Raw genomic sequence first — 26,870 nt, 5'->3', positions numbered from 1 at the left:
CCTGGAGAAGACTCCGGGGACTGCTTTAGAGCAGTCTTCCAGTACCTGAAGGGGGCTACAGGAAAGCTGGGGAGGGACTGTTTACAAAGGCGTGGAGCACCTGGATCAGCAGCCATGATTTTAAACTAGAACAGTAGATTTAGATTAGACATTAAGAAGTTCTTTACTTCTTAATGGAATGGTGGAACACTGTCACAGGTTGCTCAGAGAGGTGGTGGGGGCTCAGACTTGATGGGACTGTGAGAAGCGTGATTTCATTGGGGCTGTCCCTGCTTACTTCAGGGGAGGTAGACTTAGAAGGCTTTTAAAGGTCTCTTCCAACCCGATGCATTCTATCATTCCATGAACTTTTTAGGTCTGGGTTTCCACAAGGCACCTGCTCTTACAGCTTCGTTCATGGCTCATGCTTACTGATACTGTTCAGTTCTCAAAGCCTGGAGCCTGTAAGTGTGGTTAGTGTTACGGGGTGCTCCAAATCCCCCTTCTCCCACCTCCATCAGTGGAGGTTTGATAGGGGAAGACAAAGGAGTGAAATTGCCTTCCCCTCCCCCTGGGGAACATTCATCCCACCGGGAGCTGAAGCCCCTCACAGGTATTCACCTGTGGGGGGAAGCCCGTGCTGGGGTTCGGAGCTGTGATTGGCTGTGTTCTTCAGACCCAGGATATATTGGCACTGGATACACCGTCTAGGGAAATCTTAGAGTGGGCAGAAAGCGGGCTGGGCCCTCTCGTTTGGGCGCTTTCATTTTGGACGTCTGGGTTTTTTGGTTTTGGGTGTTTTTTTTTTTTGTTTTTTTGTTTTTTTTTTTTTATCACTTTTGGCGCTCATTTTGGACTCACTCTGCTCTCGCTCTGGATTCGTGGCAAAATTGGAGAGATGAGCACTCAGACCTGGCTTCTCCCCGGACCTGCCTGCCCTGGGTCCTGCTCCCTGCCTGCCGCTGGAGTGACCCTGCCTGCCGTAACACTGCGGCTGTCGGCTGGCACAGGCCGGCAGTGTGGCTTCCCTTGCACTGCTCAGACAGCGCTGCTGCAGGAGTTTTCCCTCGTGGCAGCTGTGTCCAAGCACACTTTGATTTTGGTGGGTCCCTTTCCCTTTGGATCTGTGCCACGCGATCCACACATTGGATTACAAACTGGCGGTTCTGGAGCCTGCCAGCGAAGAGATCCCTAGGGACCATCTCCAAATTCCTGCTCCGCCCTGGTGAGTACAACCGGCGTTCTCCTTGGCTTTGCCTAAGGGGTAGGGTGAAGCTATTTTGTGGCTTAGCCTTTCCCATTCTCTGAACTCTGTAAATTGTACTAAAGTTGCCCATAAGCATCATTGTAGAATTCACGACCAAACAGAACCTATAAATAAAATCTAACTAGTTTGTACATAATTTTGGGGTGGGGGTTTCAGGGAAAAAAAGACAACTATAGTTTTACAATTCCCGCCTCGTTAATTTAATCCAAATCAAAACAGTTAGCAATCAGCAACCGAGCAAAACTCAGCAAGGAGAAGAGCAAAGGAGACAAAACCGAGGAAAGCACATGATGAAGAGGCTCAGATAATGCCCGATGGTGGACTTCCTTGCCAGGAAACTAAACTGTGTGATCCTTGAGACTGGACAGACATAGAGTTTGATGTCACAAAAGGCATTTGGCTAAATAAAAGGCCAAACGAAGGGTGAATGAGCAGCGATGGAAAATAATTTTCCTTAGAAGACAGCCACCAGCAGGAGTCTCTGCGGCACAATCGGTGAGCGCGTTTGGGTGTTAACACAAAACTGCCAGCAGGAGTCTCTGTGGCGCAATCGGTTAGCGCGTTCGGCTGTTAACCGAAAGGTTGGTGGTTCGAGCCCACCCAGGGACGACTACTGCTCCTTTCCTCTGCCGACGGTAGAGGGATTGTAGTCTTGATAGACCTTTAATTTAAGGTTCCTTTCACGCCAAACTCTTCTCTGATCCAGCCCCAACAAGAGGAGGTGGAATGGTTAGATTGTTTGGAGCAGGTCTGGATGATGATGAGCGGAGGGGCTTTTGGAGCACCTCAGCTATGGGAACAAGCTGGGAGAGTTGGGGTGATTAAGTTTCAAAAAGAAGGCCACTTTAGGCTAGATTTTGCAGCATTGGAAGGGGGCTACCAGGACAGCGGGAGAGAAACTTTTGACAGGCATGGAATGAAAGGCAAAGGGGAATGGTATCACTCTAGAAGCAGCTTTATTGAGTTGTGACATCAGGAGGAATTTTTCCACACGAGGGTGGTGAGGCACTGGAGCAAGTTGCCCAGAGAAGCTATGGAGGCTCCAAGCAGCATTCACAGGCAGGTTGGATGAGGCCTTGAGCAAGATGATCTAGTGTCCCTGCCCACGGCAAGGGGGTTGGAACTAGATGATCTTGAAGGTCCCTTCCAATTTAAACCATTCTATGATCTTATGATTGCATGAAACTTTGGACACCAATTTTTTTTATTAGCCTGAGGCTCATTAAAACACTAATTTGCTGAAGTGTCAACAGCAGATTAATAGACTAAAATATTTACATGGTGGAATTACAGAGAATGAGTTTAATTTAAGCAGCACACTTCCCTAGGGTACACATTGTTCTGTCACACCTGTTTGTCTGTGCTCTTGTGGGTGGCTGTGAGCTCCACTGTGCCTACGATGTTCCAACAGCAATTTTATGACATTGAAGTGTAAACAAAATATCAGCACGGGCTGCTGTGCACCTTGGGCTTAGCAAGGATTCGTCATTTAAGAGTGAGCTGAGAGCTGAGCAGTTGTCCCGCTTCCAGACATCCTGTGTAAAAGCCTGCTGAGTTGGAAGCTGCAGGCCAGCTGTTGGTGCGTGCTGCCAGCTTTAAAACCCCTGGGCACACTTTGGTAACAGCTAAAGCCTAAAACCAGGACCAATCCACATGCAGTGAAACCATGAAGCCTGTGTCCTTCAGTAGCTCCCTCATGTCATGAATCATCCCCTCTCTCGCAGGGAAAACTGTTTGTGCCCTCTCTCCACTGCCCACCTGCCTGTTTTCATGGTATAAGCAAGAATTTAATCCTTGTGAGAGGTCTTCCTTTCTATACTGCTGGAGCATAAGGATCTGAACACTAGGAAAGAGGCAATCAAAGTACTGGTTTCAAAGCTGAAGGCAAAACTCTACCAATCCGATCAATCTGAGAGCAGGAAGCAGACAATTAGCTGGTAAAAAGTCAGCTGGCCTTGGTCTAAGTGCAAAAGACCAGCTGAAAAACCCAGAAGAGACCTCTGAAGATCCCTTCCAACCCAAACCAAATCAAATAATTCTATCATTCTGTGATTCTACTTCGACTCTAATATGGAGGGAAAATATTCTTCACTCCTACTGTGAACGTTTCAGGAACCTGATGCAGAGGTTCATATCAAGCACCCAACAAATGCTACAGCTGATGTGTTGTCATAGTAAGAGCCTTGAACAGTGACATTTCTGAACGAAACCTGATTGCTGTCTTCTGCTGTGGCAATTTGTGCTCTCCATCAGTGATGAGAGGTGATCCAAACCCACTCTCACCTCAAAGACGTTTGCTTCCCATTTTGAACCCCATGTTAAACCTATACTTATATTTGTGTAAAGCCTGATGATGCCCAAGTCCCCCCCTGAGGTCTGGAGGCTAATCTAGTGGTTGTGAATGATTTGCTCTGGTATGGGTGCAGTTGTTAATGGCTTCCACTTACCCCTCAAGACAAGGTTTCTCTGCCTTGCCAAAATAATTTTTCACCTTTTCAGAATTGCAGGCAGACAACAGGAGGACAAAGTTGAAACCTTGTTGTGGATTAAGATAAAATTAAACAGTCCAGAGTGATTCCAGTCTAAATGAGAGAGCTGGTGAAAGGTGAGAACAGAGTGTGTTCAAAGGCCCTGACCATGGGAGCCGAGTACACATCTAGGGATTTGTCAGGAAGATAGAAAGGAGGAAAGAGACAACTGTGAGGTGGCATCTTCAGCCTCCTTCCACTCTGCCTTCTATGTCCACGTAACATTAGCAATATTGTAGGTCTGGCCAAACAGAAAGAATCCAGTTCTGTAGTTCCTCTGTAAAGTGAATTCTTTCTGCCCTGACTTGTTGCAGATCACTACCAAATGCCCTGTACACCTAAAACGATCATTTAACAGCAGTACCTTTGCTGGGAGGTGATGGCAGGAGACTGCTAGCTGAATCACAAGCAGCATGTTAACAACCATTTGCTTCACTGGGGAGATATTCATCAGGTACATTTGCATCTGATGTTTCAGAGAACCTGACAACTAAAAGGCTAAATTATTGTTGTCTTGAGTCTTGTCTATCCAGAGTAGACCACAGTTTGCTGCCAAGAGCTTTTCTGTTTTAGATGGATGTTGTTCTATTAAGTTAATCTATCTTTAGGTTGAATTGTGATGTTGACATTTGGCAGAAATAGCCCTTAGGATACCCTTGGCCATGGGCAACTCAGAAGATTTGGATAGTAACCATAGAAGTGAATACAAGTTTAAAAAAAAAGAAGGAAAAACACTTTTCAGGTGCTAGTAATTGGTATCTAAGTCAACAGGTGGTGCACTATGCACTACGGAAATGGAGGAGAAGCTGCTTTTGCTCTTTCACTAAGGGCCTGGAGAATGAGCAGCTGAGAACACTTGTTTCATTTCACCCAAAGAACCAATTTCAGTGCTTGAAAGCAGCAAGAGAAAATGAAATAGATATACTTTTATAAGATGGTGCTTCAATGTGGTGTGCCAGTAACTACTGAATTACTAGAATAAATGGTATTTATTTAAATGCTTGTGTTCTGAGCACCTTCCCAATTCCAAACTCAAGGCTGTTGGACTTGCAGTCTCTGGAAAGGCCTCAGATAAGAACAGTCTTTCCTTCTCCTGGTGCTTTTTGTGATAGTAAAGTATTAAGGTTAGCAACAGCAGATAGTTCTGTTGTCTCCTATAGAACCAAATGAGTAAGGGCCTAACAAACCCTGACCTTCCTGAGCAGACAACTGAATTTAGAGATTCCTTGCATGGATGATAAGAGCCTGACAAACCCTGACCTTCCTGAGGAGACACTGGAGATTCTTTGCATGGACTTTTGCACATAATTTCCAAGGCATGCAGGCACAGTTCTACTAATTACAGCACAGCATCAGCCAGCACAACTCTCTCAACACCAAGGAACTATCTTGGTGTGCAAGACAGAAACTTAACTTCCCTTCTACCTTCAAATAGGAAGATGATCCTTCTTCCAGTCATTAATCCAAGCTTAGCAATTACAAAAAGGAATTATTTCTGCTTCTGAACTATGAGCCACAGAATTGCTGAGTTTCTTGTGGGCTTTTCAGAAGGTGCTGTTGAAATGAAGAGCCAAGTAGGCAATCACACCCTCAGGGCAGTTGTAAGCAATATCTGAGTCTCTTCCAACCTTAGTGATACTGAATACTGAAAAGAATGCTCTAAGCCAATGCCTTACAGCGGTGGGCTAAGGTAGCTGCAGTAATGCCAACATCTTGTAAATTGAGTCTCTAACCAAGTAACTTAACTCACTGAGTAGCTTCTTTTGGAACACTGGACATGCTTTATTTCATTAATCTTTTTCCACAATTTATTTAAAAATCTCACATATACAAAATACAATTTCTTTCTTTCTTTCTTTTTTTTGAGAAATGGCAATTGTTTGGGATTTTAGCCATCGTTTAAGGTGGAAATGAGATCTGAAAGGAGAAGCACCTGATTTTGGAGGAAGAAGACAAAAGATGAGGAAAAATGATCCACATGCTTAAGCTGGGGTGAGACAGGACATTCTAAGTTGTGAGGCAGACTTCAAAGAAACAGAGAAGTGACACTTGAAATGCTGCTAGCACCATCAAAGTTCAAGTACTGGAAAGAGACTTGGTTATAGGAATGCAATTCACACCACTGCATTTGGAGTGGAACTCAAGGTACCTCAGAAGTACCTACAAAAGATGTGGGTCACACGACTGAGTGCATGAGGTAGTTTAAACCTTCGGGAGTTGTGGTTTTAAACTTCCTCTGTGGAAGATATTCAAAGGCCACAAGTGGTGCAAACTTTCAGAATTTTTTTATTTTGGTTTTTTTTTTTTTAATTATTTTTTTTTTTACTTTCTCTTTACAAAGGTTGACATTTCCCAAAGTAAGGTGTTAAATCTTGAGAGACTTCCAAGTTCTTTTGGGGCTGGTATTAAATTTCATTGCACAGTGCTCCAATCAATTCTTCTCCTTCTCTTTCGCCCAGAGTTTAAGCAAGTAGATGAACAGAAGAAATGGAAGGAGTCAGCTTTCATTACAAAAAGAAATGACAAGAGAATAATTTGGGAGAGGCTTTAAGTTAATTTTAGTTCATTCATTTGAAACAGACTGGGCCAATGTCCAAACCGAATTCTTGGTCAGCGCCGCCAATATCCAAAGGTGCAATGTCAAGGATGGGCAAGCGAGATGGTTTGTTTGTTCTGTATTCAATGATTGTTTTGCCCCATTCATTATTCTTCCTCTGCAAGAGAAGATTAATAACAATTGTTACTGCCTTGTTCATAGGATTGAAAATTGGCTCACCTGAATGGATCATCTCTGAAAGAATTTCTTGTTAATCTTGCTGCCGTTGTTCACAGATCAGAAACCCACAGCAAGCTATTGACATCTCTGATACTGAAAGTACTTACTCTTCTGAAGTCACATTTGTGGTGCTCTACATAAACTACCACTTTATTCACACTGATGTTAAATCCTCAGAGAACCCTGACCAGCTTTTTCAGGCCTTAAAGATCATAGAATGGCCTAGGCTGGAAGAGACCTCAGAGATCACAGAATCCAACCTCCTTCCCATGAGCAGGGATGCAGGTTATTCAAGACCACATCCAACCTGGCCTTGAACATCTCCAGGGAGGGGGCATCCACAACCTCTCCAGACAATCCATTCCAGAGTCTTGCCACCCTCATAAAGAAGACCCTGCTCTCCCTAGAGATTGCACACTATTTTCTCCTCAGTGTTCAACAAATTAAGTTTTGCTCCCTCTTTTTCTTCTGTTTTCCCCACTGCTCAGTACAAAGTAGGATTTGTTTGTAGCCCAGGCCTTGGTATGGCTGGGTTTCACAGAATCACAGAATGGTGAGGGTTGGAAGGGACCTCTGGAGATCATCTAGTCCACTCCCCCGCTAAAGCAGGTTCACCTAGAACAGGTTACACAGGAATGTGTCCAGGCAGGTTTTGGAAGTCTCCAGGAGGGTTTGTAGGCTGCTCATCCTCACTGGGTAAAACTTTGCTGGTCTGATTGGCAACTTGGTTCTGAATGAAAGCACAACTCTATCTCCCTAATCACATGCTTAAGCAGGAGCAACCATGGTGCCTGTGGTTTCTGCATTACTTACAGAGCAGCCATCCTCAAGGACACTGAAAGTGAATCTGCTGTTGCCTTCAGCTCGCAGTTCGACATCATTGGATCCCTGCAGTATAACAGCCTTCTTCAGGTTGCCAGTTGCCTCATCCATGTAGGCAATGCTGTTCTTGCAGTGGTAGGTGATGTTCTGGGAGGCATGGTTGGCCAATAGACGCATGAAGGCAAGTTGGGTGGCCATATCCTTTGAGGTCACACCCTCATGATTGTATTCAAACTGAAAAACAGAAAGAGACCTGGTCATTTGTGCTGCTGAGGAAAGATGGGTGCCTGTAATGGAACTGTGTGATGTTTGCTCTAGGAAGGTTAGGAAAATAACCACATAGGTCTGCAGTCACTTGTCTGTTGCAACTCCAGAGCTAAAGAGCATCCAGTGAATTTAGTAGGAGGTAGGTTGAAAACCAGACATGAGATAATGTAGCTAAAAGGCAGAACTCTTCCACAATAGGGTAGAAGAGGAGGGAGAAGGAGAAATCCTTCCAGCAAATTGTAATCCAAAACAGAACTGAAGCTCTGTCCCCTTGGAATAAAAGGTAATTCCCTTTTTCACATTTCTCCCCTAAGAGTGTTGAATTTATGTGTTTGCTTGCTGAGAGTCAGTGAGTTGGGAATTCTTCAGCTCTGTAGGAAACAATCTTCCTGCCATACATCACTTACCTGGCTGCCACCATTGATGGTTTCACCAAACCAGACGTGCTTCCTGTCCTTGGGATTCTTGTTGACATACCAGTTCTTAGCAGGAATATTGGCAGGGTTGGCATGGATGCAAGTCTCACCAGTAGCAAAGTCACAGTAGGCTCTGATGGCATCAGCAGAGCAGCCTTGGTTAGGATCAATCCAATAGAAGCCTGCCATTGAGGAAAGAAATCAAATAGTTCACTTGGCCAAACATTTGCATTCACCTTCTTGATTAAGGAACTCAGAAAGAAAATGGGTTAGGTTGGAAGAGACCTTAAAGATCATGTAGTTCCAACCCTCCTGCCATGGTAGGGACACCTTCCACTAGATCAGCATGCTTAAGGAGAGAAGCCAGAAATAAATCAACTAGGTACAATATTAAGATGGCAAGATGAGATAAATACGTATTTTAGGTTCTTAATGTACATGAAACTATATTTGATAGACTTAAGTATGTTTGTGTCTAAAAATAAGTAATATTGTACTAATCACACAGCAATAGCTACAAAGAACTTTAAAGAATGTCCTCATATCTGTTTTCAGTGGAGACATGGAAAACTTTGTCAATGGCCATTTAGTATTTTCACTGGGCGGCCAAGGAAACCTTTCAGGAAAGAAAGCAGAACTGGAAGTATTCCCTGAGCCAGAAAGGGCAAGTCTGCCACCACCATACCGCTGCTCCATTCAGGGTGGCTCAGTCTCAGGTCACGGCAGGTGCGAGCTGGGTTCTTTTTGGAGCCTTCTGGGGTCAGCAGGGTCTCAATTTGGTTGTTCAGTGTTTTCAGAGTGGCATCAACTTCATAATCCTTGGGTCTGAGAGAAGGCTGATCAGCCCGGTAGTATTCTGCATCAAAGCCAACTTCATAGCCACCACCACTGGGGCCAGGGGGACCAGGAGGGCCAGGAGGACCAGGAGGACCCTAAAGTTTTTCAGAAGCAAAAGATAAGAAGCATTCCATTAGACATGTTTCTTCCAATTAAGTGCTTCCACACGTGCATAGCTCTGCTTAACTCCTGGTACCCTGAGCTCTAATCTGAGGCAGCAGATAAGGTTTGACTCCTAGATCTATGGCTAGACTCCATGATCTTAAAGATCTTTTCCAACCAAACTGATTCTATGATTCCATATGGACGTGCCCTGTGGTGACTGCCATGGGCTCAAGCAGTAGATTTACAGTGCAGTACTACTACATCTTTTTGTACTTTCTGCCTATCCATCACCGACTGGTAGGGGTTGGAAGAGACTCCTGAAGATCATCTAGTCTAATCCCCCTGCTAGAGCAGGATCACCTAGAGTAGGTGTCACAGAAACATTTCCAGGCACGTTCTGAATGCCTCCAGAGAAGCAGACTCCACAACCTCTGGGCAGCCTGGACCAGTGCTCTGCCACCCTCACAGTGAAGAATTTTTTCCTTGTGTTTGAAGTGGAACCTTTTGTTCCAGCTTGTGCCCACTGCCCCTTGTCTTGCCACTGGACACTACTGGGAAGACTCTGGCTCCATCCTCCTGTCACTCACCCTTTAGCTGTTATAAGGCATGAACAAGGACTTCAAGTTAGGCCTCTTAGGGAAATATTTAATATTCAGTAACAGACATTTGGAAGTTTTAGTGTTGGTTTGGTTTTGTTAACTAAACAAACCCACATCTTTTCCTAAACTCTGAGGCTTTTGAAGTAATTTTCTTGTCATGGTGACTCAAATGTATTAAATCAACTGGGAAAAAAACAAAGGAGGTTATACTCACAGCAGGGCCTTGGCTACCGTGAGAGCCACGCACACCAGCGGGGCCAATAGGTCCAGGGAGACCATTGCGACCATCTTTACCAGGAGGACCAGAAGGACCAGGTGGACCCTAAAAGGAAACTCAGTTTAATTGGAGTAGAAAACACTACAACCAGAGACTGATATAAATGGGAGTGCACATCTTTATGTTGCACAAAAGGAGTGGGAGAGTTGTTTGAACATGCTCTTAAATCCACATACCCTTGGGCCAGCAGGACCAGTGTTACCAGGAGGACCTTGGTCACCATGTTGGCCCTATTGGAAGAGATGCAGTCAAAAAAATTGCAGCAGCACACATTTGTATTGGCGTGATTCAGGAGGGAGCTACAGTCAGGATGTGTATTTGGGCTCAGAGGATGGGAATCTAGGACTAGTGGCATTTATTAGTGGAGTTGGGGTATAAAATGCCCATTTTGGGGAGGAAGGAGAGAAAGTGTGAAGAAGTGCTTAAGGGGATAACCTCTAAAAGTATCTATATTGTTTCTTCGGAGTTTCAGAGAGGGGTTTAAAATACAAGTTCCTAAGGGGATATAAAGAAAAGAAAACCTAAAAATAATAGAAGTAGTATTAAAAGGCAGAGCTCTTTGAATTCTGTGCTATCCAAATGCAGTCCAAGTTTCAGGGTAGCTAATGGCAATCCCAGCTCTAAAGCCAACTATCAATGGCAGTATCAAAAGTTGTTTTCTGGAAGAGGACTGAGTACTAAAGAGAATCTTCTGGCCTCTAAAAGAAGGCACAGAGTGCAGTCAGTGGCATGAACATGCTGGGTTGTGCATATAGAATTCCACACTAGGGTGACCTTATTTTCTTTTTTAATTTTGCTCTTTATATCCAAAATCCTGAAAATCATTTACTTACAGCAAGACCAGGAAGACCCTGCAATCCGTTGTGTCCCTTCAAGCCAGGCAGACCTCTGTGCCCCTTATCACCAGGTTCACCTTTCTCACCACGTGGACCTTGTGGGCCCTAGAAGGGATACAGGTGTCAAGTATATACCAGTGTCAAAGCAAGAATTAAGCATGAGCTGTATTATGTCATAGGTTGCCCCAATATATTTATATACACCCCCTTAACCCACCCAGGAGGAATGTCAGCCCCAAAAGCTTCAGGACTGGTCTCCTTAGAGAGAACCCTGACTGAGATCCTAGGTCTAGAAATATTTACAGGTCCCTAAGCACTAATTTTTGGGCCCATATCTTGAGCAGAGTCATGAGGTTTTATTAATAAAGCATGTTTTCTCTCCTTGCATCAGTGTGGTGATGTATTTAGAAATCAGACTTACAGCAAGACCTCTTGGACCAAAAGCACCAGCAGGACCAACAGCACCAGCAGGACCCTGAAAGAGGCATAGAAAAATGTCAGTGCTGTATATTGTACCTAAAAAAGGTTCTATGCTAAATACATCTCTGCAGATAGCAATTGTCACAGAATCACAGAATGGTAGGGGTTGAAAGGGACCTGGAAAGATCATCCAGTCCAACCCCACTGCCAGAGCAGGATCACCTAGAGCAGGTCACACAGGAATGCATCCAGGTGGGTTTTGAATGCCGGCAGTGAAGGAGACTCCACATACTATAGAGGTTTGATGTCTCATGTGTATATATATGATGGGTGTTAGTCCTGTGTCAATCAAAAAAAATTAAGGTCTCATCAACTTACAGGATCACCACGGTTTCCAGGCTTTCCAGAAGGACCAACTTGGCCATGAGGACCGGGAGCACCCAGAGCACCACTGGGACCAGGGCTACCAGGAGCACCACGCTCACCCTGGGAACAGAGGAATGCAAAAGGAGAGAGTGTGTTACTGCTGACTTACACACATTGGAGTATTTCTTCCATGATTACGAAATGTAAGGAAAAAAGAAGTTACCTTGAAGCCAGGAGCACCGTCACGGCCTGGAGGACCATCATTCCCAGGATTTCCCTGAAAATATATTAGATTCCATCAACCTTCATCTTGCACAGAACTGTTTCTCAGTCTAATTGCTGAGAATAAGAAGATAGTGAGATGAGACAGCATAAATCTTGAGGATTACAAACTCTTCCTCAGGTAAATATGATGGTTTTAAAATATTTCAGGTTTTACAAGCTCAGTGTAGAGGCAAATTGCAGTATTTAAATGAAAAGGTCGAGACAATGGTGGTCTTCATCTAGCTTGCACTCCTGTAAATTTGAGACCTTCTTTTTGGATGGAAAATGGCAGTGGTGAAAAAAGGATTTAAACAGTAGTGACAGCTAAATTACTTTGTTGTCCTCAAATGGCTTCCTTGGTGAATGTTAATTTCAGGTCAGCTGTTCCACTGTGATCACCAGCAAACCTTTTCCCTGAGCAGAAGAAAGTTTATTTCTTTGTAACTACAATTCACTGATCTCTTTGAAATCCTGTTAGTCTCAGGACTTGCAGGAGTCCTGTATCAACAACACTTCAGATTATCAAATGGGTTTCCCTGACAGGAGAAAGCTTCATATGGTTATCCTAAAGAGATAAAAGGCAAGAAGCTGGAGGTGGGGAGATTCAGGCTAGATGTGAGGAGGAGGTTCTTCACCGTGAGAGTGGTGAAGCCCTGGAATGGGTTGTCCAGGGAGGTGGTCAAGGCCCTGTCCCTGGAGGTGTTTAAGACCAGGCTGGATGAGGCTCTGGGCAGCCTGATCTAGTGTAGGGTGTCCCTGTCCATGGCAGGGGGGTTGGAACTAGATGATCCTTGTGGTCCCTTCCAACCCTGAATGATACTATGATACTAAGACAATGTATTAACGTGTTCTTTAAACTGTTCTTAAAGCATGAGTCTTGTATGGCCACCGGATGGATACCCTTCTTCAAGGTGAACTGCTAATTGGATGGGTAAATTTGCTGCTCTGTGAAGATCTGGGAGCAGGGCCCTCTCCTCCAAATAATCAAGAGGGAGCAATTTGTCCAACTACAGTTTCCCCACATTCCTCCTCCTGCACAGGACTCAGGTCCTCCATTGTGTCTTCACCTTCACTGATCTCTGTAGTCCAGCAGTGCCTGTCACACCAAGTTCTGTCAAACCTGTTACATCCTATCTTATAAACCTGCTTTACACTTTCTGGTGAGGGAATGCACAGCAGGAAACATTCTGTTGTTGAGCCACAATGCTGAAGTGTATCTGTTTTGTTGGGACTCCAGTAACTGAATATCAACATTTTGTGTGATGTGCTTCGTGTGCCTTCTGAGTCAGCCTTAAGTTAAAAATCACTTTGTCTTTAATATCACCAACCACCAGATCCCTCCAGTAAAACTGATTTTTATGCTTTCCTAAAATATATCTTATTATACTTCTATAAAGTATGGTTTTATACTTCCCTAAAGGTGTGTATGTACACTGCATCTAAGGTGCTGGTAATGAGCTTCCCTAAGCTATTCTTCTCCCTAGCCAAAGCTTCATCCTCTGGAATGCACCATTTTTTCACATCTCCAACTCAGAAAAAAACCTTTCCCCCTACTCTGTATTTCTTGGCAATTAAGTGACTAGTCAAAAGATCCTGACAGTGACTGCAGACACAACTTGTGCCTTGAAGAATCTGTCATCTAGTTGAGGATGGGAATCCATGTCTATTAGAATCCCGCTACAGTTTTCCCTGCAGACACCAGAAGACATAAGTTTGCAGGCTGAACAGCCTCCAGGTGCCATCCACGATTTCTGTGTATTTGTCTTTGGCTCAGAATAAAATAAATGCAATTCTGGAGAGGAAATAAGACATAGCTTACATCACGACCAGCTTCACCAGGAGCACCATTTGGACCAGGAGAACCCACAGGACCGGAGGGACCACGGGCACCAGGAGGACCAGAAACACCCAAGGGACCTGGTTCACCCTAATACAGGAACAGTGGTAACAAAATGTGACATTATAATACAACACAAATCAGTCTTAAGAAAATGTGACATTACAGTACAACACACACCAGTCTTACAGAACCTTTGGGCTATATCTAAGAGAAACATTTCTCTGCAATCCATCCTGGAAGTGAAAAAGAAGCAGGACACAAGAAACAGACCTAACTATGCCAAATACTAGCTTCTTTCTAAGTTTTCTACTTTTTCTATCAGAAGCCTCTAAGACCACTCAAAAACCATGCCCACCTGCAGACACAAGTCTTCTTTGTCTGCAGCAAGCAACAACTTTTGCCACTGCTCCAAGGCTGTTAGGTCCATAGCCTCTGTTAGCAGCAGCAATGGCAACAGCAGAATCTATATCTCCTTTACCTTAGCTTCCCATAAAAAGAGACTTCAGCCTTCTTTTTTACACTTTTCTTTTTAATCTATTAACTGGTCATAAATTAAAGTTATTAACTACTCATATACTCACTGTTGCTCCAGAGATGCCTGGAAGACCACGTTCTCCCCGAGAGCCAGGCAGACCAAGGATACCAGGAGCACCAAGAATACCCTGAGGACCAGGGGTACCAGGAGGACCCTATGGCAAAAAAGAATATTATTTATATTAAGAAAGAAAACAATTCTTATGGACCTCCAAATCTCTCACTTGTTTAGCTCTACAAGAACTACTTTCCAAAGCTCTCAGTGTGTGTCAGTGCATGCAAGAAGCTGCAACCAAGCTGTAACACTTGAAACTCCAAAGCTAAAGGTCTGTGAAATTATGATGCTGGTTGTACTCCCCTCACAACTGTTTTCCAGTGAAAACACTGTCTGAACAACACTAGACACATGTTCTTAACCTTTCCCATTCAACACCACTGGGTAATGCATTAAACCCAGAATATTTAATAATTCTTACTGTAACTCTCCAGTGAATGCTGGAGCATTCAGTGAGAGAAGATGACATTGTGAGAGGATTCTCTAGCAAAGAGACAGGTCACCTGAGAGATCATGAAACAGCCTTAGAAGATATCTAGGTGATATCTTGACATCTCCAGACAACCCTTACTGACCATTTGAAAAGTCAAGTTTAATTTGATGACTTCTTCATGTCCTTGAAATTTGAGCATATGTGATGCTAAACCAGGCCTAACAGATTACCCTAAATTATTATCTAATTTACAGTCAAGCCTACAAGTTCAATTGCTTTTCATAATTGAAGTTAGATTAGAACATAAACATTGGAAAGTGTCTTGCTTTATACTGGACAGAAAAAGGCAACTTTTCAGTTGTCACCTACAACATTTTAATATCCATGCCTGACAATGACACAAGATTTCATTCTTAGCAGCAGCTTCTGCAGATCACAGGAGAATCATAGAATGGTATAGGTTGGAAGGGACCCTCTTGCCTTGTTCCATCCCTCTGCCAAGATATGTCTATAATATTTAATTGAGAAGCAATAGAGTGCTAATTCACATGAGCGCACACTTCCATGAGACAGAAATGTGTCTGGCTGTAAACCCCCCATCAATTCTAGATTAAAGACACTCAGAGTTAATTAATTTACATAACTCTAAGCCAACCTGGCCACAGAAAACTTTGTGTGATCCTCACACATGTGAGTTTGTGATGCAGAAATGAGTTAGCTCTGAATCTATGTTCATATGCTCTGCCTTTTATCCATCCACAAAGCTAAGTGTCTGAGCAGGAGGCTTTGATTCCCTTTCTCAGCCCAAGGAGCAACTTCTTGGCCTTGTTGCTTTCATTTGGGCTACTTGCAGAGAAAAGATGCAAATCACCACAAGAAAAAAGTAAATGAGAGGAAATCCTGACTCAGAGGTCAGGTTCACTTTGTCACAGCATGTTTGTCAAATGTGTCTATAAGCAATTTCCTGATTCTCAGTGGAGCTTCTACTTAGAAACTTTGCTAAATGTGTGGGTACCAGAATATCTCAGAAGTCAGGACATTTGGAGGAAGAGAAACATTAAGAGATATGAACTTACAGCAGCACCAGCCTCTCCAGATGGACCTTTCTCACCAGCAAAACCAGGTGGGCCAGCAATACCTTGTTCACCAGTACGGCCAACTGGACCAACATCACCACGCAGACCTCTAGGACCATCTTTGCCAGCTGGGCCAGGAGGACCAGGGGGACCAGTGATGCCCTAGGATTGAGTATCAATATGACATCATTGCAATACAGACTCATTAACTGGGGGAACATCATTTGATCTCCCTGTACAGAAGTTGTGCTTTGCAACACACAGGTTTTTGGATGTTCTGAAGAGGCAGCTTCTGCTCCTTTTGTTAGCAGCTGGAATCAGTGGAATTGTTGAACTGAGAGATTTAACCTTTACTTTTTTTAGTTAGTGCAGGTAAAAGGGACAAAAATTTGGTGGGAAAATATTGACTTGGCTCTGGAGACTCAAAAATGTAGAAGACAAAACCTCTTCTAATTGAACAGGATTTTACTTTGGCTACTGGGATTCAGACTATATTTAAATGTAGGGTATCTAAGCAAGGAAATGCCTTTTTGAAAAGGTTGGAAACAGCTTGGAAAAGGAAAACTACAAATGTCAAGTTGAAATGAGACTTCTTGGCTGAAAAAATAAAGAAGCAAGGATTCACATTTTTCAACACAATGAGAGGTTGCCCTGCTCGAGACAGGGGCTGCAACTGCAGAGGCTTTAGAAAATGTGGGCACAATGGAATTTTTGTTCTTTTTTTCAGATAGGATATGACCTTCTTATGCCTTTCAAAATCAGTGGCTATGCAGTCACTTGTGGTGAACAGGAACTCAGTTCCACCACCCCCCCCCCGCTCCTGTTTTCCACCTTTTTCCTCTTTTCTTTCTGCAGAGGGATGCTTGAGGGGTTGTAAAATAAACCACAAAATCAATGTGTAACCTTCACTCTGGGATTTTAAGTAGAAAAGAGCCTTTCTTATCATCTCCAGTCCTGTAAGGACCTGAGGTGACTCCAGCGGAGCTAGGATTTGTGACAATGTAACAAAAATGAGGATTGTCCCTAACCAGTGCAACTTCTGACTTGTTTCCCCTAAGAACTTCATTAGTTACTTACAGCAGGGCCAGGAGGACCAACTCTTCCAGCTGCTCCAGGGAAACCAGTCATGCCCTAGAAACAAAAAGTGAAAAGGAAGATTTGATTTAAAGGCAACAAAGACTTCCTGAAAAACAAGGGCAGGGCCAAAAGCCTGAAGACTTACAGGAGGACCAGCATCACCACGAGGGCCAGCAGGACCAGCTGCACCGGCAGGACCCTATGTATGAGGGATTGAAAAAGAGAATCAGTCAAGGCAAAGATTGCTCATATTCCCTGTCTAGCATAAAGGCTCATCTTACCCTTGGGTAAATTTATAGAATCACAGATTAATTTTGATTGGGAAATAGTTTTAAGATGATCAAGTCCAACCATTCTCTAATTTCAGTGAGGCTGGGCTAACCCATCTCCCTCAGCACCATATCTCTGCCTCTTTGACACACCTCCAGGGGTGGGGATTCAACCACCTCCCTGGGGAGCCTGTGCCAGTTCATTCAGTCAAGAAGTTTCTCTTTATGTCCAACCTAAACCTCCCCTAGTGCAACTCGAGGCCATTTCCTCTCCTCCTATCATTTGTTACTAGGGAGAAGAGATCAACCCCCACCTGGCTCCAACCCCTTTTCAGGTAGTTGTAGAGAGCAATGAGGTCTCCCCTCAGCCTCGTCTTCTCCACACTAAACAACCCCAGTTCCCTCAGCTGCTCCTCATCAGAGCTGTTCTCCAGATCCTTCACCAGCTTCCTTGCCCTTTTCCGGACCTACCCAAGCACCTCAGTGTCTTTCTTGGAGTGAATGGCTCAAATTGAACCCAGGACTCATGGTGTGTCCTCACCAGTGCTGAGTCCAGGGTGAAACTGAGATACTGCTTTTTGCTTTAACAGGAGGAGGACTGGACCCAAACCCCAGTTTTTGTCCTGATGCTAGGGTAGTAAATTCTCAGAGACGTTTTAAATCAGTACTGTTGAGAAGAGTTGCACAAGGCATTTATGATTCAAATGAATTTTCCTTGTAAATGTTATGTGCACCTAAGAAAATCTGGAAGTCAAAATGTGAAGGACATAGGAAGGCAAAGAACAGCAGGTCCTCTCCTTGCACTGTCTGACTAATGCAGCCACATAGCTCCAGGGCCTGGCATTGCTCTGTTGGAATTGAACAGTAAGAACACCAACCCATGTTATCCTGCAGCACTTTATCTGAAATACCAGGGCTTGACTCTCTGCAGCATTTCAACCAGTTCCCCAGCAAGGAGCTGTGCGTATGTGCTACAAAGCACATTTAGGCTGTAAAGGTGTTAGCACAGGAAAAGCCTGTGTGCTAGTGGGTGCACAGAGAAATCTGCACATAGCCTTCTATATGACTGGGTCTGAAAACCAGACTGTGATAGCATGTCTGCCTTTGAGAGGTAGCTATCAACATCCTCATCTCAGAAATTACACAACTGCCCCCTGAATGGTCCAAGACAGACTTATTTTGCTGATCTCCAGAGCAAGCTGAAAACTATTATTTTCCTCTTAATTTCTGTTGCAGACACTCAACCAGAGCTCACTGAAGGAGTTTCTATCATGTATAAAAATCAGTGTGGTGACTTTCCCCACAGTCTAGTTTGAAGTATTGTTTCCTTAACTACCCTTTCCAAACTCGAGGCCTTCAGGCTAGTGTACTGCTTGCATAGCACAGTTGAAGACTATTCATTTTACAAAGGCACAATTCACTTACTGGTGGTCCAGAAGCACCAATTGGGCCAATAGCACCTGTTGGTCCAGTTTCACCCTTGGGGCCTTTAGGTCCACGCTCACCCTTAGCACCAGGTTGACCAGCTGCACCCTATGGGCAGAAAAATATCCAGACTGAGGGGCTGGACAAGCATGGAAAGGAAAGAGAGGAATGGCATGGTAGCAGGAAGAGGAAAGCACAAACAATACTCACAGGAGGTCCAGCAAATCCATTAGGACCTACGGGACCAGGCTCACCACGTTCACCCTAAAGAGAGGACAAAAAAGAGAGGACTGGTTAGGATGGGCTTTAAAAGGGCATTTTCCCCTTGTTCAAAGCACATTTTTCTGAACATCATGTCTTTGACACAGGAAAAACTGCAGGAATTGCTACTTACAGGGATGCCACGTGCACCAGCAGGACCAGCAGGACCAGCAGGACCTCCTTCACCCTAAAACAGATGGCAGAAAACATGACAACATAATGACAGATGGCAGGAAACACGAAAACATGGGGGAAGGCCTCACTGCAGTCAAAACAGGGATGATCTTGTGGTACAGATGTATGTAGGGAGTCTCCTTTCTCAAATGGAGAGGGTGTTCCTGAACATGCTTCTCCTTTAACCTCTCCCGTCTTAATTACCTCTACCACTGCTCAGACAGGCTAAAGAATTGTGCTGAGCTGATGTGTTCATCACATCAAAAACCTCTTCTCAGTGTGAGGAGGACTGTGGAGATAAGCCTCACCTGGGAAGATTTCAGATAAAGCCTAAATCAGAACCCTCTCCCCCACTGCCACCTAGATGTACATCCCTTCTGTACTCATTTGGGGAGATGTTTGGGGTTGGGTTTTTTTGACTCCTGACAAACTTCACTGAATGGTTCTACAGTCCCAATAACCCTTGCCTTCAAAATCTGAAAATCTTGCAAAACCCCTCCATACTAAAAAGATGGGATTGGTTTTTATGGTTTTCTTGTATGGGTAAACTGTAAGAACAAACAAGACAGCTTCTCATTCAAAGACTTGACTTACCCGATCACCAGCACCACCAGCAGGGCCAGGAGCACCAATAGCACCAGGGAGACCCTGTAGGTCAAGAGAGAGGACACCATTTCTAACAAGCTCTAAGCAGGAATGACTACTTCTAATACTTTTTGCTCCTTCCTCCTGGTGACTGGTGTATGACTTTCTGTTTTGGACACAGAGGACAATATCTAAAGCTGTTTTCAAGATAAAGGACACATTATTTCATAAACCCAAATCTATTCTGTTATTTCCTTTCCAAAGTATGAATTTTAGGACAGGCAGCTGAAAATTAAGGATAACTTAGTGTGACTTTTCAGGCTGCTTTTAGAATTAGCTCTCTGGGCTCAGCCCATGAAGCTAAAGAGGACAAATGTCACAGTGAGTAATTGTCTATGAAATACAAGGTTCTTGGTGATGTAATTTCTCTGCTTGTGTGCATGAGATGATCATTTCTCTCTCTCCCCTCAAATTCAAGCACCCCTGGACAAGTGCAACAAAATCATATTGATTTGTACAAAAAGTGAGCACATATGAGCAGAAGTGCAGCACAGTGGGAAAAGCAAGTCCTGACCATCATTTTTAGTCACTATGTTCTGAAGTGTAGGAAGGTAAATTGACATACAATCAAAAGGTACTTACACGAGCACCATCTCTTCCTGTGGCACCAGTATCACCTCTCAGACCTGGGGCACCCTAGAATACACAGAGGGGGAAAAAACAAAACCCCACGTTAGTAGCAAACATCATGGAATGTTTTGGGTGACAAGAGACCTTTAAAGATCATCTAGGGACAGCTTCCACTAGACCAGCTTGCTCAAGACTTCATTCAACCTGGCCTTGAACACCTCCAGAGAGGGGGCATCCTGCTATCCTATCCTACTTTCAATCTGAAGCAGAAAAACAACTGTTAAAACCAATGATGTTGGATGAGTGGTCTCAAAAAGCACCATACGTTTCATATAGCAAAAGGTTAGTTCCAGGCTGTCCCTAGTGTCAGGAAATCAGCTCAAATAAGACCAGCACTATGCTCTATCTCTTTAAGACATCCTTCTCTTCTGCATTAATCTGTAAGTCAGTGCACTGTGGTTTATAAAATGTTGTAAGCAGTTTTCATCTTAATTTCCTTACAACTCCACTTACACTAAATGATTATGGAAATTTTTTAGTCAGTTCCATAAATCCCAGTTAAAGAACTTAAATAGTGAAGAGAGGAGAATATGGGATGAGATGTTTGTAACAAAGTAACTACCAGGTTTGCAGCTAATGATACGGATAAAGCAGAGCTGGTGACATGACTTTCAATCAGACATCACAGCTTTATGTTAGAGCTTACCCAGGCTAAAATGCTTTCTGATTTTATAGGAAACCGATATAATCACAACACTTCTGTAACTGATGCACTTATGTCATGTTCACTGCACTTAGAGCAGCCAAGGATTTAATCAGAGAGTCAGTCCTTTGTGATCAGTAAGCCCATTCTTGCTATAAAGTCTGTACTCACAGACAGCTTTAGTTTTTATAGAATCAGAAAATTGTGTTGGTTGGAAAACACTGGCTGGGGCTGAACCACGTCCCTCAGCACCACATCTCTGCCTCTCTGGAACACCTCCAGGGACAGTGAGTCAACCACCTCCCCGGGAAATCAACCACAGCCTCTTCAGTAAAGATAAGCTCATTATTAAGCAATCCTGTAAAGAATTTACTGCAAAGATCAAAACAACCTTAGACAAGACTGTTGGTCTGTTAGACCAAAAAAAACCTTCAACTTACTGACTACTAAGTGGTAGAGTTTCACTGTAAAAAGTCATGCTGGGGCAACCTGCAGGATTTTTAAGTCAATGAAACTCAAGCATCTCCCAAGGCTGTGCTCGCAGAAACAAAGCAGGTTGTCCATCTTACCTTTTCACCTTTGCCTCCTGGAACACCAGCAACTCCTCTCTCTCCTGGGATTCCACCAGGGCCAGCAGGACCAGGACTACCAGCAGCACCAACATTGCCAGGCTCACCCTAGCAGCAACAGCATAAGACAGAGTCAAATCACTCACCCAGTTTGAAACTAAACTCTGTCCTTACTCCTTTGCCCATAGTTATGCTTGCTTGCGAACAGCATGAGGAGGAGTATTTTGTCTTAAGTCATTGTACTTATTTTACTTTTCCAGCTAGTGAAGATGCTAGACATGAACCCTCTCTCTGATTTTGTGGGCTTTTGAGATTTTGGAGTGTCCCATATTCCAGACTCCCCATGAAAATCTTGAAAACTAAGAGCCATATTCAGTTAGCATCAAGCTAACATGATTTTGGTAGTCGGCTGCTCATTGTTGTGCTAATGTTTGGGGGAAAATATTCCTTACTAGACATTAACGTTGTGTAGAGGTGGGTAGAAATAGAACTTGGTATGATTTTTGCCCAAAATCTCAGACCCTATCTCAAAACAGACCCTATTACACCCAGCTGACAAGCTGTATTCCAACTGAGTCCAAACTGGGGTTGCCCTCCCATCATCTATAAGGGCTAAACATAAACCCCTTTAATATTAGTGTGGACAAGCTGGATAGAACTTCACCACTGGAAGAAATGACCCAGGGGCTATGATGTGTAGGTAACCACCTCTTACCAGTTATCTCTTAAGCTCTTAGGAAAGAAGGTTTTGGAATTCAACAGTAAAGCAATGGCAGCTGGCAAAGGCATACCTTGTTACCATCAGGGCCTGGTGGGCCAGCTGGACCACGGCTGCCAATGGGACCAGCAGGACCAACAGCACCACTTTCACCAGGAGGACCACGTTCACCCTGCAGGAGAAAAGGTGATTTGAGGTTTTCCTTCAATTATTCCCTGGCTTAGAGGTTTCATTGGAGTTATTCCATAGCTTAGAGGTTTCAAAGCACCAACCAGCAGTAATACAGGTTTATATGAACAAACCACCCAGAACTGCATTAGAGTTGTGCAGAGTATCAGCTCAAGTGGTCATAAAATAAAGTAGACACAAATTCAGCAGAGTGAATTAGTGAAGTCTTGCTTCATGGTAACAGCTGGCAAAGTACAAGCCATGTTTCTTGAACATGGATTTTGGCTACTGTGCCAATAGGCAGCTATCAGAAAGGTAGAAGCTGTTGTGGACAGGAAGAAGGATTGGCAAGGGAAGAAGTGAATAACATGCTGGAAGTGGGACAAAAGTAAGAATGTAAAGCACCAGGCCATTTATTTAGGCACCAAAAATGAGGATTTGTGCTGTAAATAGTAATTTCAGCTGATGAAAATGACAGAGAGGGAAAGGTGACAGCAAATAGCTGACAATATGATGCAGATGTCACCTGGTACAAGCAGCAAGGCATCTTTAAGAAGTGTTAATTTTGTTGTACAAAGCATAAGAAAGACCTAATTTGGAATACAGAATGAAATATGCTCTGGGTGAGCATGAGATGCTTAAGGCAAGCTAGAGCACAGGCAAATAATTGCTACTACAATGATAAAGGGGGCCTGGTTTGGATAGATCAGCCAAGTGCAAGTTTAAAGAGGACATGATTACTAACACAGCCTCAGGGAGGAAAAGTGCTGTTTAAACTGATTGCTGTAAGTGGTAGAAGTGAATGAGATTATTTGTCATAAATACATTTAATCTGGTAGTCAGAAGGAAAGAGGAAGCAACAAAAGTCATTTAAGCATCAACCTCATTTATAGGGTAGATTTGGAGAATAAATAATTGATGAAACATTTTATAAACTACTCATTGCTCTACATAAATGAGACCTCCACCATGGCCTCCACAAAGAGCCCCCTGCAGTGCAGGTATAATAGGAAGCAGGAGGCAATGTCCTCTAATGACTACTCCAGGCTCTGGATCCAACCCACCATTTGTTCACAAAGGCATTAGGTAGGAGCTGGCTAGCAAGATTTAATATAACTGAAATGGTCAGGCTGAGAGTGTGACAGGCACTGGAGGTGAAAATTCTCACCTTGCAAAGGTCAGGCTAGGAAGGTGACAGAAGCACTGGAGATGAAAATTCTCATGTGCACCAGGCCTCAGTATAAGACTGTAGGATCAGTCTTTTGCCACCCACATTCTCATTGTGAGGTTCATTACTACAGGATATCATTATCTGGGTAAGATTCATACTGCTTATCGGGAAGTTTACTAACACTTGCAACTATATAGATTCTGTGTCAAACAATTATACAGCTTGACTCATGCAAAGAGCAGAGAACTTTCTCCCTCCTGCCTGGGAGTTTGTTGTAATACACTGGTTTCTGTAGCTGAAGAGAGCTGTTTGTCTTGAGAATCTTGGAAATCTATGCAGCTACTCACATTATTGAACACATTGTTAATACAATCTGGGGTAGATTTCAAGTAAGTTACTCACTCTTGGGCCAGCAGGACCAGGAACACCAAATTCACCGTGAAGACCCTAGAAGAACACAGATGTATTTGTAAAGCTTCTTTCTAAATCAAATTTACCAGCTGAAATGGTGCTTTGTTTCTTAGCAGTAAGTAGAAATGCTTCTCAAATTGCAGCAGCACATTGAAAACCTTCAGACTAATCTGAATCTTTTAGATAGAAATAAATCCTTTTCATAGAGCTGCATGATACAATATCTCAAAGCAGAAACAGGGTAATCATGGAATGGTTTGGGTTGGAAGGGACCTCTGGAGGTCATCTAGTCCAAGCCCCTCATCTTAAGAGTTAGCTTTTAAATTCCAAGATCCTTTTTCAGGTACCTGCAACGTCAACTCTTTCACAGGGATGTAACTATGAACCTTAAATGTGGTTCTGACACATAGGATGCACAATTTGCAGGTTGCAGATACTTTAATGGAGCAGAACCTAGAGCCTGAATTACCACTGGGCCACCTCAGTTGCACATCATCATAAATGCACTGAAATCAACTGAGTATAAAATATTTTCCATGTCCTGACTTGTCTTTTGGAGGAGGGGACAATATTATTGCTGCTTAAGGCCTGAACAGCAAAGGACTGGCTTTGCTAAGTCTCACAGCAAAAGTGTAAAAAGTGATGTTGCAAATTCCAACATCATTTGTGGCCAGCTTTAACAAAAGGGACCATTAAAGTCTGCATGTAACATGGATTGCTTTGCTCTGGCAAATTGATCCACCAAGCCCTTGTGTGCAATTGTAAACATAATGGTTGTGCAATGCCAGCCCCTGCCTGTGGAGTGCTGTCTGCCACTCACCCTTTCTCCTGGTTTACCAGCTTCACCAGCCGGACCTGAGGGACCTGGCAGACCCTAAGAAAAAAAATGAATACAAACAAAGTGAAGACTGAAGCACTTCCTGCTTCATAAACCATAGGTAAGTTGGAGTAGAGCACATAGTAACTTACCTGGAAGCCAGGAGGGCCAGCGGGACCTGTTTCACCTTTCCCACCTTGGTTGCCCTGGATGGAATGAAAACCAAGTGATTAACTTGGAAGGAGAAATACAGGAACACAGGTTTCAAAATGGGAAGTCCCAGTCATGAAAGGTAAATCACATACTGGATCTATGTGGAAGCTGTTACTTACAGTGACTCCAGGAGGACCTTGAGCACCATTGTTTCCCTCTGGACCAGGAGCACCCTAAATGTATTCAAGCAGAAAGCTGTTATCAAAGGCTTGATTTGTGAATAATACCTACTACAGTGATTCTGTGCCCAAAACAAAGATGTCTGGTTGCATATTTTGAACTTCACCATTTACTTGTAGGAGCTTCCCTCTCAAAGGGAACTAAAGACCCCTTCCATTTTAAATCACAGAATTGTTTTGGTTGGAGAAGACCTCCAAGATCAAGTCCAACCATCATATTCTGGTGATTGTTTTGGTTATTGCAGCACATTAATCCTTAAGGAAACTTCTTTGGGATTTACAGATTATAGGAACCTGGCTGACAGCATTTTTTCCCACAACAGACCAAATGTTTGGTCCCTTAAATGAAAGAATTCAGTTGGCAATTTGCAAGATAAATAAAAAACAATTTGTATGGGGACTGCTGTTTTGTCCTCTTCATAGTTATCTAATATTCCATTATTAATTACCCAATTCATACTCAAGAAGGGCAGTTTTCATTTATCCTTTAAGCAGTGCTCCTCACTGACATGAGGCTAGATAAATGCATTCCCCAGTGCTTTTCTATTTCATCATCTATTCATGTTTGCATAAGACCATGCTATCTTATTACAGAGGCTTTAAAAAGCTACCTTTTGCTTTCAGGAGCTTGATAAAGCAAATATATCCACTTACCCGTGGGCCAGCAAGACCAACATTGCCTTTTTCACCAGGTTTGCCAGGTTCACCCTGAAGTTGAAAGAAAAAGATATAAAAGTTAACCAACACTTCATGTTAGATTCCATTTAAAATACTAAACTGATACCCTCCTTGCCAGAAAATGTAGTCTAGTAATTTCTTTAACCCTAATTCAAACACTCACAAACTCCATTTACCCTGCTGAATCACTTAGGCAGAATAGTTCAAAATAGATGTCTAGTCAAAACTCCAATTCCTGTATTTTTTGAGATCATCATTCATGACTCTCTGAACAGTGTCCTCTGCAGACACTGCATGGATATGTATGTTTAGCAACACCACAAATCCAGGAGATGGTTATTGTTATCTGTGGCCTCCATGTGACGTGTCAAGAGCCCCACTGAAATCACTAAGAGCTTTTCTTCTAAATGGAGTAAGCTTTGGATTGTGCTTCATAAATAACAAGAGTCTGGAACTGAAACTCAGGCTTGGCCACCAATCTTTATAGAACTGTTACAGAAATGCTAAGATGGGCATGCAGGAATGATAATTTAGACATCTATTATTGTAATCACTTTAATGTCCAAATATTCCTGGTCTAATGGCATTGGTTTTCCTTTGTTTAATCATATTTTAGATAAGTAGAAACTAATTTAAACCGGAACACTTGAATGTAGGTAGATGCCATCCAATAAGCAGTACAGGAGAACATGAGAAGGTGTATTTGATTGGTAATAGCTGAGGAGCTACAGATTGGTCTGGAATTATTTTATGTTAATAGGAAGTTTCTGTGCTGTACTTACAGTGGGACCTTTTGGTCCAGGGAATCCAATGTTGCCAGGCTCACCTCTGTTACCAGCTGGGCCAATTGGTCCAACCCTACCATCTGCTCCAGGGAAACCCTAGAAAAAAAATCATACTACTAAAGATTTCAGTCTTAGGAGCAACATGTAGTGACAGGAAGCAAATGCCACTGAACTTTTAAACATTGCTTCTACATTGCATGCTCATGCGTTCCTCCATTTTTCTCCTTTTTGTAGAACTGAGTATTCCATCTTCCCCTTCCAGGACACAGGCCTGATCTGAGACCCACAGAGATGAATAGGAGGTTTCTCACTGATCTCTGAGCAATAGGGCAGTAAATCA

At 43.3% G+C, this 26,870-nt stretch overlaps 1 protein-coding gene and 1 non-coding gene across 2 annotated transcripts in view; one reads left to right on the top strand and one right to left on the bottom strand.

The window, feature by feature from the left end:
* The first annotated feature begins 1,781 nt into the window (after window positions 1-1,781).
* Window positions 1,782-1,855, top strand: TRNAN-GUU (transfer RNA asparagine (anticodon GUU)). Its single transcript has one exon. It is a non-coding gene; the product is annotated as a tRNA-Asn (tRNA).
* A 4,182-nt stretch (window positions 1,856-6,037) lies between these two features.
* The window catches only part of COL1A2 (collagen type I alpha 2 chain), a 40,532-nt gene continuing 19,699 nt past the window's right edge, over window positions 6,038-26,870 (bottom strand). The window contains exons 25-52 of the mRNA XM_068157031.1: window positions 26,528-26,626; window positions 25,722-25,775; window positions 25,008-25,061; window positions 24,828-24,881; window positions 24,679-24,732; window positions 23,850-23,894; window positions 22,182-22,280; window positions 21,391-21,498; window positions 20,131-20,184; window positions 19,498-19,551; window positions 18,863-18,916; window positions 18,679-18,732; window positions 18,469-18,576; window positions 16,920-16,973; window positions 16,775-16,828; window positions 15,698-15,859; window positions 14,181-14,288; window positions 13,579-13,686; window positions 11,719-11,772; window positions 11,508-11,615; window positions 11,131-11,184; window positions 10,707-10,814; window positions 10,050-10,103; window positions 9,811-9,918; window positions 8,741-8,987; window positions 8,047-8,237; window positions 7,364-7,606; window positions 6,038-6,488 (exon numbers count right to left, since the gene is read on the bottom strand). Coding sequence (XP_068013132.1) covers window positions 6,342-6,488; window positions 7,364-7,606; window positions 8,047-8,237; window positions 8,741-8,987; window positions 9,811-9,918; window positions 10,050-10,103; window positions 10,707-10,814; window positions 11,131-11,184; window positions 11,508-11,615; window positions 11,719-11,772; window positions 13,579-13,686; window positions 14,181-14,288; window positions 15,698-15,859; window positions 16,775-16,828; window positions 16,920-16,973; window positions 18,469-18,576; window positions 18,679-18,732; window positions 18,863-18,916; window positions 19,498-19,551; window positions 20,131-20,184; window positions 21,391-21,498; window positions 22,182-22,280; window positions 23,850-23,894; window positions 24,679-24,732; window positions 24,828-24,881; window positions 25,008-25,061; window positions 25,722-25,775; window positions 26,528-26,626 — 2,691 coding nt within the window. The 3' untranslated portion in view covers window positions 6,038-6,341. The remainder of the gene's footprint in view (window positions 6,489-7,363; window positions 7,607-8,046; window positions 8,238-8,740; window positions 8,988-9,810; window positions 9,919-10,049; window positions 10,104-10,706; window positions 10,815-11,130; window positions 11,185-11,507; window positions 11,616-11,718; window positions 11,773-13,578; window positions 13,687-14,180; window positions 14,289-15,697; window positions 15,860-16,774; window positions 16,829-16,919; window positions 16,974-18,468; window positions 18,577-18,678; window positions 18,733-18,862; window positions 18,917-19,497; window positions 19,552-20,130; window positions 20,185-21,390; window positions 21,499-22,181; window positions 22,281-23,849; window positions 23,895-24,678; window positions 24,733-24,827; window positions 24,882-25,007; window positions 25,062-25,721; window positions 25,776-26,527; window positions 26,627-26,870) is intronic.

This window comes from Melanerpes formicivorus, unplaced genomic scaffold (genome assembly GCF_026170545.1).
Source record: "Melanerpes formicivorus ecotype bairdi unplaced genomic scaffold, bMelFor1.0.p_v2 SCAF_35, whole genome shotgun sequence".
Taxonomy (NCBI): Eukaryota; Metazoa; Chordata; class Aves; order Piciformes; family Picidae; genus Melanerpes; species Melanerpes formicivorus.
Note: the sequence above shows the minus strand (reverse complement) of the source record. Positions and strands in the feature narration are given on the sequence as shown.